Raw genomic sequence first — 12,547 nt, 5'->3', positions numbered from 1 at the left:
TCATTCTGAACCATTCTAGAGTTGTTTCTGACAAGGATTTAAGCTGGGATCACAGCCACACTTGTAGTTGCCTACATGCCCAAAAGACTGGGTATCAGGACAAGGCAAGCAATTCACTTGTTCACCAACTCTCAACCGATTTCTTACCTTTGTCTGTCAACTGAAAGAGTCCTAACCAGGGAATCTTCCGCTTCTCCAAACATCTCAGAATCTCAGCACAAATGCCCAAAGCCTTCTGGGAGCCAGCAGCCTATAACCCACAGAAGAGGGAAGTGTTCATATAGCTAGTGCCTGTGGGGAAGAGGGTGGCCCCAGCAAAAAAGTGCATTTCTTGCTTGTTCCTCTGTCTTAACTAGTGGCTTTCTATATAAGGCACCTAGGGTCTCTGGATAAAGGAGGTCAGGGACACACTGCTCCAAGGTCTGAATGAGATGCCCACAGCCAAGACTGTGGAGGTACCCTCCAAATGAAGATTCCAGGGCCTTACCCCCAGAGATTCAGAAGGGCTGAGCTGCCATGACTTACCTTTGGGGTCAGGTGGGAGGAAAGCAGGCTTATTAAGGAAAAGAAAAACAGGAAAACCAATAGCTGCAAATAGAAGAGGTGCAGTCAGGCAGGACACACGAATCTTTTCTAACATTAGGAATGTATACCCCTCTCATCATCCAGGCCTCCATCCTTGAAGTGAATCTTTGCAGCAAGAAGGTTCCAATCTAAAGCGATCATGACTGGTTGGTTCATTTTATAATTAGGATACAGCTAAAAATAGCTCAGCAAGTGATAGCAGTGAGTTGGCCCCCGCATTCATGCTGACTGTGTGCTCAGGGGCACCTGGAGGCTTTAAAGCCACTAAACCCCCTTCCAACAAAAGTAAAATCCAACTGCCAAATCCTGACGTGGCACCAGAATTCCTGAACTGATGAGGAGACCCATCTCTGGGTTAGGGCGCCACATGTAGAGTCAGACCTATTAGATGGCTAAGAGTTCTGCCCTGGGTAGAGAGGATAAAAACTGACATTTAAAAAAGGAAATGTAACCTCAAAGTCTTACTAAAACTCAGGAAACTTTAATTCCAAATAAAGTTACAAGATCTCCAATCTTATTTTCTGACCTTGGAAAAGCAAGTAGAGCCTGAGAAATACTGCTGATCAAACACCAAACACACCTCAGCTTGCCAGAAAAGCAAAGGCAAGTGCAGGCACTTACCTGCTCTCCTTGGTGCTGCAGCTTCCCCAGCTGGCTGGGCACATTATCCTCCCAGGCCTGCTGAATCATGAAGTGCAGTGCTGCAGCAGAGACCCAGGCTGGGCCTGGTGGGGCATGTGCTGTGTCAGAGCAGAGGAAGCTGGGGAGATATGGGGTTACAACTTGAGGTCAGGCACTGAGTGGCTCTTGGCTGTGTCCCCCTCCCCTGGTTCTGCTTGGAGACTGCCCTTGACTTAGGTGGTGTGCCTCTGCCACTTCATGCTCCATTCTGGACCCAATGCTTACTGCAAGGCAGTGCTCAAGTTCAAAATTAAAGCTAATAATGGAATAAACTGCTGTGATTGAAGTAAGTCTGGTGTCTGTTGAATGAAGGTAAGTAGGTAGGACTTAATTATTTCCTATGTGGGACGTGGGCCTGGGGCAGATACTTGAATCTCAAAGTGACATGTAGAGGACTGCGACCTGCTGACCACACCTGAGTAGCCAGGCCAGATGGAACAGCCTTCCCAGACAGCGGCCTGTAGGCTGGGTTTTTTTCTCCCCCCCCTTTTTTTTTTTTTTAATATTTATTCCCTTTTGTTGCCCTTGTTGTTTTATTGTTGTAATTATTATTGATGTCATCATTGGATAGGACAGAAAAATGGAGATGGGTAAGACGGGGAGAGAAAGACACCTGCAGACCTGCTTCACCGCTTGTGAAGTGACTCCCCTGTAGGTAGGGAGCTGGGGGCTCGAACTGGGATCCTCATGCTGGTCTTTGCGCTTTGTGCCGTCTGCACTTAACCCACTGCACTACCGCCCGACTCCCCGTGAGCTGGGTTTGTCCCTTCCCATCACACAGGTCACTTGGCCTTACCACCTTCAAGTGCATGGAGGTTCTTGAGCAGCACACACTGCCCCCTCCCCTGCTAACACTAACCTCCTGGCAAAATGCTGGGCCTCTTGCAGCCTCTGTAGCTGCTGGGGCAGTGGGCTCAGGGAATGTCTCCTCCACCGACAGCTGAGCTCAGCTTCCAAGCGGGGCCACCATAGCTAAGAGGAGCAACAATAAATTGTCAGGGTTGCTGTATCTGACGCACTTCAGTTCCCATGATCAGAAGACTACAGCCCTCAGGCAGTAGAGACGTGCACCCCAGGCTTGGCTTATGGCTCATGCTCATTAAAGCTGTAGTTCTAGTACTTGTCTCATGTACCTCATTAAGGCTCTAAGCAAGTCTCTTGAGATAGTTACCCCTTGTCTGAGCTTGAGTAGGGATGCATTTTCCCTTCAGGAAGTGTCCTGTATGTGGAGTCTGTGCCACAGCAACTGTGTCTATGGATGTTCCTACTGAGAACTGATTGTGTGTGTGTGTGTGTGTGTCGCGCGGTGCCAGTCCCTTGCACATGCCATCACTCCCTGACGGGTTTTTTTCCACAGTGGGAGAGATAATACAGCACTGCTCCACCACCTGTAAAGCTTTCCCTGGTGCTACAGTGCTCCCATATCGTGTCAGGGCTTGAGCCTGAGGCTTTCAGCATGACAAGGTGTACTACCTCCTGGTCCAGAGAAGTGATGTTTTAAACAGAATGGGGGTGACCCAGTGAAGCCAGAGATGATGAAAACGTCAAAACTGCTCAGGGAGGTATGAGGCAGTTGGTGCCAGAGTTCCACCAGACAATCCTCAGTGCTGGCAGGCCTCAGCCAGCTGGGCATCAAAGACTCCTCACTCCTACAAAGGCAGTCATGGCGGACACAGCTATTCCCAGACTAGTCAGTGCCATGCCAAGGGATTCCAAGAGCATAGGCACTTCAACTTGAGCCAGTGCAGGAGAGAGTGGCTTGGGTTTCCATGATGCATAACGGGTTGGGGGAAGCTGCCATCTCACCTATGCTGTGATTATGTTCTGTTTACTCCCATTTCTAACACATTTTCTTTTGAGTTAAAACCACCAGGGTGAGGTTATGGGGACTTTGGGGGCCAAGCAGTCAGAGATCTTTGCATTTGGCTACAGGTCTAGACAGACCCTGAAAATCAGTTGACCTACCAGAGCAGAAGTCAGAAGCAGAGGACATTCCGTTTGGCATGCCACCAGGGTAAGGTCAATGGTTGGGGAGGGGTCTCTGCTCTGTATACAGGCACTGAGGATTCCCTGAGAAGAAAACACGCAGTTTGGCTGTTCGCTTGTGGATTCAAACTGAGGAGACACCATGGCTTCCAAGAGAAGAGGGATCCAGCCCAAGCATCAGCAGGCCAAGTGGGGAGAGCAAAGAAAAGCGGACTTACTCTGAAGAAGTGGGCAGTAATGTCATGGGTTAGGGTGCCTCCATGGAAACAGAAATTTCTCTGCAAAATAGCATAGGCCAGTGAGAAAAGGACTGGCAGAGGGGAGGTTTCAACCACACTAGCACCTGACCGAGAAGGGTCATTCCCAGGCAGGGCCACCTGTGCCCCCCCACACTGTCCTGGAGCCTTCCAGGCTCATCATCGCTCCACACGGCCCTCTCTACGACCAGATACTCACAGCCAACCAATTTTGGGATCCAAACAAGTGTGTTCCCAAGGAAGGTAGAGCAGAGACCCCAGCTGCTGTCACATCACCTAGCTTTTTCTAAAACTAAAACTCACCTTTCCTCAGGAGCCAGGTGGTGGCGCACCTGGTTAAGTGTACACACTATAGTGTTCAAGGAACTGGGTTCAAACTCCTGGTCCCTACCTGCAGGGGGAAATCTTCACGAGTGGTGAAGCAGGGTTGCAGGTATCTCTCTCTCCCCTCTCAATTTCTCTCTCTATTCAATAATAAATTAAAAAAAATTTTTTTTAATTTTATTTTCCCTTTTGTTGCCCTTGTGTTTTATTATTGTAGTTATTATTGATGTCCTTGTTATTGGATAAGATAGAGAGAAATGGAGAGAGGAGAGGAAGGCAGAGAGGGGGAGAGAAAGACACAGACCTGCTTCACTGCCTGTGAAGCAACTTCCCTGCAGTGGGGAGCCGGGTGCTTGAACCAAGATCCTTACTCTGATCCTTGCGCTTTGCACCACGTGGCGCTTAACCCGCTGTGCTACCGCCCGATGCTCCCCCCCCCCAATTTTTTTTTTTAAACTCACCTTTCCTCTTCTCTGAGTCAACTTTAAAAGTTCAGGGGGTCAGGAAGATTACTCAGCAGAGGGGCACAGGATTTGTATGCAACCCTGACAAGTGGTATTTTCCTTATTATTGTAGAGCCAGGACCTCACACATGCACTAGTTCCCTTTCATACAGATAGAGGGAGAGACACTACACCATGGAAGCTTCCTCCAGTGCTAGTGTTATGCATACAATTTTCAAGCCTGAGGCTTCAAGGCCCCAGGTTCAATCTCCAGCACCACTAGAAGCCAGAGCTGAACAGTGCTCTCTGGTAAAGAAAAATATATAGGAGTTAGGCAGTAGCACAGTGGGTTAAGTGCACATGGTGAAAAGCGCAAATACCAGCTTAAGAATCCCGGTTTGAGCCCCCAGCTCTCCACCTGCAGGGGAGTCGCTTCACAGGCAGTGAAGCAAGTCTGCAGGTGTCTGTCTTTCCCCCTCTGTCTTCCCCTCCTCCATTTCTCTCTGTACTACCCATCAAAAATAACAATAATAACTACAACAATAAACAAGGGCAACAAAAGGGAATAAATATGTATAAAAAAGAAAAATATACATTAAAACGTTATACTGCCAAGTAAAAAGTCAATTCAATTCCTAGCTCTATTTGTATTTTTGCAAACGAGGATTGCAGAGCCCCTTATGCTGAGCCAGAGGTAAATGAAAGGCCACTGTTGGTGATAACGTATGTATACCCCAAATGTCCTAATTGTTGAAGCTATGTGCCCACCACATAGCTTCCACTCAGTTGGAAGCTTCCACATAGCACCACTTGTGCTCCCACTCAGTTCTGTGATCCTGGGGAGAAGGTGCAACACCTACCAGCTCAGCATTGACCAAGTGGAAGAAGCCAGTGCAGTCTAGGGCGGCTGGCTGTTCTGCCGGAGTGTTGCTGATAAGAAGGGTTGGGGGCAGGCTAAGGAGGATCCTGGAGAGGAAGGAAGGATGTCTGCAGTGAGACACAGTTTGACTCCTGGAGCACTGATTCAGTAGTAAGGATACCCCCACTGCAGGTCTGTAAGCTGAGGGAACAGCTCAGTCTTAACACTGGAAGATTCAACCATTTTCCTCCCACTCTCCATTGCAAGTACAGCTGCAACGAACATCTTCCTGAGGTTCCCTTCATTTCATAGGAGTTCTTTCAACAGTGAATTTCCCAAATCCAAGTAAGAAGGCGTTTATCCCAAGTGCTTTTTTTTTTTTTTTTTTTGGTTATTGCTGGGTCTCAGTGCCAGCACTTCCACTGATCCTGGAAGCTGTTTTTTCCCCTTTTGTTGCCCTTGTTTATCATTGCTGTTGTTATTACTATTGTTTTTGCTGTCATTGTTGGAAAGGATAGAGAGAAATGGAGAGAGGAGGGGAAGAGGGGGGGAGAGAAAGATAGACACCTGCAGACCTGCTTCACTGCCTGTTAAGCAACTCCCCTGCAGGTGGGGAGCTGGAGGCTTGAACCGGGATCCTTACACACCAGTGCTTGCACTCTGCACCACGTTCACTCAACCCGCTGCGCTACCACCCGACCCCCTGACTCATTAGTTTTTTTTTAAAATATTTATTTATTCCCTTTTGTTGCCCTTGTTTTATTGTTGTAGTTATTATTGTTGTTGTCGTCGTTGTTGGATAGGACAGAGAGAAATGGAGAGAGGAGGGGAAGACAGAGAGGAGAGAAAGATAGACACCTGCAGACCTGCTTCACCGCCTGTGAAGCGACTCCCCTGCAGGTGGGGAGCCGGGGTTCGAACCGGGATCCTTATGCCGGTCCTTGTGCTTTGCGCCACCTGCGCTTAACCCACTGCACTACAGCCTGACTCCCGACTCATTAGTTTTTATGAATTTTTTTTTTTTTTTACAATTTCAGTGTTTTTCTGCACTTTTTTAATATTTATTTTCCCTGTTGTTGCCGGTCCTTGCACTTTGCACCACATGCGCTTAACCCATTGCGCTACCACCTGACTCTATCCCAAGTGATTTCTATACCACCAGACCCTGCCCTCCAGGGAAGTCACAAAGGAATGCATCTGTTGCAGGTGCAGGGACATAAACAGTAACTCATGGGAGAGAAAACCTCATATGCAGGCCCTGGAAGGGGTGCTATGTTACCATTTATATATAAGCAGCTCCTGTTGTCTCTGAAGGCGGGCAGCTTCATCCCAACCATTGGACAGAGTCTGGAGCCTTCTGTGGAAAGTCCGGAGGAGGAAGTGGCCCTGAGAAAGAGAGGAGTCCTGGGGTGTCCCTGGGACCCGCTCCAGGTCAGCAGCCATCTCCTATGGAAGAGAAAGGACAAGTTGCTCATATACATGTATTTCTGGTGACAGTATGAAGGCAGAAATTTGGGATGTATTCTCAGCCTCAAGTGGGATTCTGATACAGGCTTGGAAGGAAGGTCTCCATGAGAGTGATAAAGAGTTACACTTTTTTAATTGTATTTATTTGTTTGTATGAAAGAGCCAGACATCACTCTGATACATGTGCTGTTAGAAGTTGAACTCAGGATCTCATGCTTGAGAGTCCAATGCTTTATCCACTGCACCAACTTCCAGACCAGGAGTTATGATTTTTAGTTGGAAACCACTGATAAATTTGCAAAAATAAGAATATAATCAAGTACCACTTACTGAAAGGAATACACTGCTAGAAATGCATGATTACAGTTTCTTTGTTGTACAGAGACAATGTTAAGCAGTGGATTTTGCACTTATGATCACACTCCCCCACACACACACCCCATGTAGCTAAATTAGTATAGGAAAATGATGCTGCCCAAGATGTAGTGAAAACAAGATAACTCAGTAGTGAGCACACACCTTACCACAGATGCAGTCCTGGCTTCAATACCCAGAACCACATGGGAAGACCATAAATAGCACACCAAGGGAACTTCATGGATGGTGGACCTGTGCTGTGATAACTCTCTACACACACACACACACACACACACATTTTTTTTTTTTTTAATTTCTAACCAGAGCATTGTTCAGCTCTGGCTTATGGTGGTGCGGGGGAGTGAACCTGGGATTTTGGAGCTTCAAGCATGAGAGTCTGTTTGCATAACCATTATGCTATCTACCCTCTGCCCACACACACACTTTTTAAAAGTTCTTTTTTCTTTTTCCTGAGCACTGCTCAACTCTGGCTTATGGTGGTGTGCAGGACTGAACCTGGGACTTTGGAGTCTCAGGCTTAAAAGTCTCTTTGCATAACCATTATCCCATCTACTCCTGTCCATAACTCTTCTTTAATGTAGTCCAAGAAGTGAACCCTGGCCCTTATGCATATACAATATCAATTAACAGCATCCCTATCTCAATTTATTATTCAGAGGAGGAAGAGAGAGAGGAGAGACTATAACACAGCTCCACCATCCATGGAGCTGCCCTGGACCATCCACAGGCACACCCATGTGGTGCCTGGGTTCAAACACAAGGCATATGCTTAACTAGGAAGCTGTCTCCCTAATCTCAGGCCCAATAGAGGAAGGCTGTGGAGGGAGGGAGGGACAGAGAACAAAGGAGGGAAATTTTCAGTATCTAGAAATACAGAATAAACACGATTGGAAAGCAACTCTGAGGTATGAGGTGAGGTCCTGGGTTCATTCTCTGGTGTCACACAAGAAGATACGAGGCTGCTGCCTATGATGTCACCACAGCCACATCACTTGGGAATTACAGATCCACTATCAATTGACGACCAAATGTTCTGTGGTGCCTGACTGCAGCACAGAGCATTTTTACCCAGATCTACTAGTAGTTAAAATCTCACTTTATGGGGAGTTGGGTGGTAACCCAGTGAGTTAAGCACATGTGGTGCAAAGTGCAAGAACTGGCATAAGGATCCTGGTTTGAGCCCCTGGCTCCCCACCTGCAGGGAAATCGCTTCAAAGGCAGCGAAGCAGGTTTCCAGGTGTCTTATCTTTCTCTCCCCGTTTTTCCCTCCCCTCTCCATTTCTCTCTGTCCTAACAACGACAACATCAATAAAAACAATAATAACTACAACAACAATAAAAAAGGGCAACAAAAGGGAAAATAAATATAAAAAATTTAAAAAAAAATCTCTTTATGGGAGTCCAGGGGTAGCACAGTGGATTAAGTATAGGTGGTGCAAAGCACAAGGAGCGGTGGTAAGGATCCCAGTTTGAGCCCCCAGCTCCCCACCTGCAGAGGAGTTGCTTCACAAGCGGTGAAGCAGGTCTGCAGGTGTCTATCTCTCTCCCCCTCAGTCTTTTCTTCCTCTCTCCATTTCTCTCTGTCCTACCCAACAACGATGACATCAATAACAACAATAAAAAACAAGGGCAACAAAAGGGAATATTTTTTTAAAATCTCACTTTATGAGGGTCAGGTGGTGGTGCACCTGGTCACGTGCACATATTACTATGCATAAGGACCTGGATCTGAACCCCGGCTCCCTTGCTGCAGGAGGGACACTTCATGAACAGTCAAGCAGGTCTGTAGGTGTCTGTTTATCTCTCTCCCTATCTCCCCCTCCCTCCTCAGTTTCTGTCCTATCAAATAAAATAAAGGGGGAGATGTGGATTCCAAATGCCAGCACCAAGCCCAGGCAGTGACCAAAAAAAAAAAAAAAAAATCCTATTTACTGTATTATATGCTCTCTCCTGCTATACACATGGGTGAGTATGCACATAAGCTGAGGGTAAATTACATATATGAAAATATAGAATATATAAGCCACACTAGGAACCCCCCCCCCTCCTTAACACTCACACACACAAAACTATAGCTCCATGGAACACATTTAAGATGCAGAAATAGAAGATGCCAGGAACTCACATTTGGCCATAGTGTATTATCTGATCCCAAACCCACATTTTTGTACTGTGCCTGCCCTCCCTACTCACACTCCCTTCTGCAGTGAAGATGTATACAGGAGACAAACGAATGAGATGAGGGATAAGAAAAAATGATTTTTTCCTTTGTGTGATGTTTACTTATAAGCCTATTTTCCTAGTGCTAAAAATTCCACCCAGCATGGTTCTTTTATTCCCCATGATTTTTTTTTTTAACCAGAGCACTGCTCAGTTCTGGCTTATGATGGTCCAGGGGATTGAACCTGAGTCTTTGGAACCTCAGGCATGAGAGCCTGTTTGCATAATCATTATACTATTACCCCTACCCTCCCTCATGTTATCTATATCCAGGTAATTTAGAACAGACAACAGAAGCAGGAAATCTTGCAGACCATCTTATTTGCAAGAACCACACATTTCACTTGCAAAAACACAGGCACATGGAGATCTGCATGGTAACTCCAGAACTCTTCACAGAGGGTTACCTTACCAGCCTCAAAAGATTTGAGGAGGGAAGTCGTGCTGTAGCACAGAAGGCTAAGCACAGGTGCCACAAAGCACAAGGACCGGCGTAAGGATCCCGGTTCGAGCCCCGGCTCCCCACCTGCAAGGGAGTCGCTTCACAAGCGGTGAAGTAGGTCTGCAGGTGTCTAGCTTTCTCTCCCTCTGTCTTCTCCCTCCTCTCTCCATTTCTTTCTGTCCTATCCAATGACAGCAATAAAACAACAAGGGCAACAAAAGGGAATAAATAAATATTTTTTAAAAAAGATTTGAGGAGAGCAGGTTATTTCAAAATGAGAACAATATTTTTTTGTGGCTGGCCCCAGAGGTGGTACAGTGGATAAAGAGTTGGACTCTCACGCATGAATCCCTGAGCTTGATCCTGAGGACTGCATGTAGCAGAGTTGTGCTTTAGTTCTCATGTTAACAAACAAATGTATGTGGAGAGAGAGAGAGAGCACACATGGGTTTTTGTGCTCTCCTGAAAGATGGTGTTGCAGACTATGTAGGTACCAAATGAGCCCATGAAATAGGAGTGCCCCAGCTTCCAAAATTCTAGAACTCTTGAATCTCCAACTGGAATGTCATTGATGTCCTTTCTCAGTCTATTTTCACCCAGAGCAGTCAAGAGTTAAAAAGAAGAGAACAGTACAGCAGTAATTATTTTTTATAAAGTTGATATTTCCTTAATTTCCTGTTTTCTATTTTTAATGTCCCAAAGCTTGGAGCTGGTTCCAAATCACAACATTTGTTTCTATTTTTGTGTGATATTCACTGGTGAAGAGAGTTCACAGAACACACTGTTTCTGGGTCTGCATCACAGTATACGTGATTTAAGTTTTCACTTTACCTATTCCAGGATTAATAATAAATAACAGTGGATGGCTTAAACACATATTTCCCCATTTTCTTTTTTTTTTTTTTTTTTTGTATTTTTACTTTATTTTTGAGAGAGATGCAGAGAGAGAAAGACACAGAGGCAAATACCAGAGCACTGCACGGCTCTGGCTTATTGTGGTGTGGGGGTTTGAACCTGGGACTTCAGAGTCTCAGGCATGAGAGTCTCTTTGCAAAACCATTACGCTATCTACCCCCACTCCTTTCCCCATTTTCTAACTCACCTGTAATCTGCAGAGAATATCCCGGTTTCCAGTGCAGTCACTGAGGACCAAATGTAAATTCTCTTGATGGCAGTAGTTCCGTGAACTGAAATGGAAACAACAAAAACCCTGTATGCAACCCAGGAGGTGGTATAGTGGTTAAAGTACTAGACTGATAACTAGGAGGTCCTGAGTTTTATCCCTGACATCACTTCTGTGATGCTCTGGTTCACTCTATGACATATATATACTAGAGTGATATTAATATTCTGGTTCTCTTTCTCATTAACAACAACAAAAAAGTCTTTATTTCTCTTATTTTTTTAAAATTTATTCCCTTTTGTTGCCCTTGTTCTTTTATTGTTGTAGTTATTATTGATGTCGTTGTTGGATAGGACAGAGAGAAATGCAGAGAGGAGGGGAAGACAGAGAGGGGGAGAGAAAGATAGACACCTGCAGACCTGCTTCACGGCCTGTGAAGTGACTCCCCTGCAGGTGGGGAGCCGGGGGCTTGAACCGGGATCCTTATGCTGGTCCTTGCGCTTTGCGCCACATGCGCTAAACCCACTGTGCTACTATCCGACTCCCTATTTCTCTTATTTTCAATGGTTGGTTTTTATTGGTCATTGCTAGGGTTTCACCGCTCCAGGATGACTGAGGGGAACAGGGAGGTACAAAGCAAGAAAGTGAGACTACAGTACTGAAGCTTCTTTCAATGTGGTGGGGCCCATGCTAGGGGGTCATGTACATGGCAAAGTAGCTTGCTATCCAAGTTTTGCCTGGCCAGATCTATTTATTTATTTATCTATTTATTTAGTCTCCAGGGTTATTTATTTTTAAATATTTATTTATTCCCTTTTGTTGCCATTGTTTTTTTGTTGTTGTAATTATTGATGTTGCTGTTTGATAGGACAGAGAGAAATGGAGAGAGGAAGGGAAGATAGAGAGAGGGAGAGAAAGACAGACACCTGCAGACCTGCTTCACCACTTGTGAAGCGACTCCCCTGCAGGTGGGGAGCCAGGGACTTGAACCGGTCTTTGAGCTTTGCGCCACCTGCGCTTAACCTGCTGTGCTACCGCCCAGCCCCAATCTCCAGGGTTATTGCTGGGCTCAGTGCCTGCACTGGAGGCTATTTTTTCCCTTTTGTTGCCCTTGTTGTTTATCTTTGTTGTTATTATTGTTGTTATTGGTGTTGTTGGATAGGACAGAGAGAAATAGAGGACAGGAAGACAGAGGGAGATAAAGATAGATACATGCAGACCTGCTTCACTGTCTGTGAAACAACCCCCCTGCAGGTGGGGATCCAGGATCTTTATGCTGGTTCTTGCACTTCATACCATGTGCGCTTAACCCACTGCACTACCACCTAGATTTATTTATCCCCCAGATTTATTTATCTATTTATTTATCTATGTATGTATGTAATTAACGAGTGAGAAGATGAGAGGGAAAACCAGAGCATCACTCTAGCACATGCAATGCCAGGGACTGAAATGGGGCTTCATGCTTGAGAGTATACTTTATCTACTGCATCCACTCCCATGTTAAATAAATGCTTTTTTTCATAAATAAATCTTAAAAAAAAAAAAAAAAGAAATGAAGTTCAGACCCACACTACAAGGTAGATAAACCTGGACAACACTATTCTATGTGAACCAAATTAGGACCACTTATATGGTTGGAGAAATGGCCCAACTGGTAGAGTATAAGACATTTTTTTTTTAATTTGCCACTGGGGCTACCACTAGGGTTTGGTGGCTGCACAACAAATCCACTGCTATTGGCAGCCGTTTCTTCCCCCTTTATTTGACAGGACAGAGAGA

The 12,547-nt window shown here is 45.7% G+C and overlaps 1 protein-coding gene across 4 annotated transcripts in view; it reads right to left on the bottom strand.

The window, feature by feature from the left end:
• FANCA (FA complementation group A) overlaps positions 1-12,547 on the bottom strand; it is a 72,008-nt gene that overhangs the window by 1,044 nt on the left and 58,417 nt on the right. For 2 of the 4 annotated variants that reach the window (XM_060184971.1, XM_060184972.1), the window contains exons 31-39: positions 10,745-10,829; positions 6,415-6,581; positions 5,137-5,242; positions 3,471-3,530; positions 3,232-3,336; positions 2,126-2,238; positions 1,207-1,345; positions 526-588; positions 148-250 (exon numbers count right to left, since the gene is read on the bottom strand). In XM_060184971.1, the coding sequence (XP_060040954.1) occupies positions 148-250; positions 526-588; positions 1,207-1,345; positions 2,126-2,238; positions 3,232-3,336; positions 3,471-3,530; positions 5,137-5,242; positions 6,415-6,581; positions 10,745-10,829 (941 nt within the window). Of the gene's footprint in view, positions 1-147; positions 251-525; positions 589-1,206; positions 1,346-2,125; positions 2,239-3,231; positions 3,337-3,407; positions 3,901-5,136; positions 5,243-6,414; positions 6,582-10,744; positions 10,830-12,547 lie in introns of those variants that run through there. The other 2 variants (XM_060184973.1, XM_060184974.1) reach the window with 2 other exon arrangements.

Source organism: Erinaceus europaeus, chromosome 2 (assembly GCF_950295315.1).
Source record: "Erinaceus europaeus chromosome 2, mEriEur2.1, whole genome shotgun sequence".
Classification (NCBI taxonomy): domain Eukaryota; kingdom Metazoa; phylum Chordata; class Mammalia; order Eulipotyphla; family Erinaceidae; genus Erinaceus; species Erinaceus europaeus.
The sequence above is the reverse complement of the archived record's forward strand: the minus strand, read 5'-3'. Positions and strand labels throughout refer to the sequence as shown.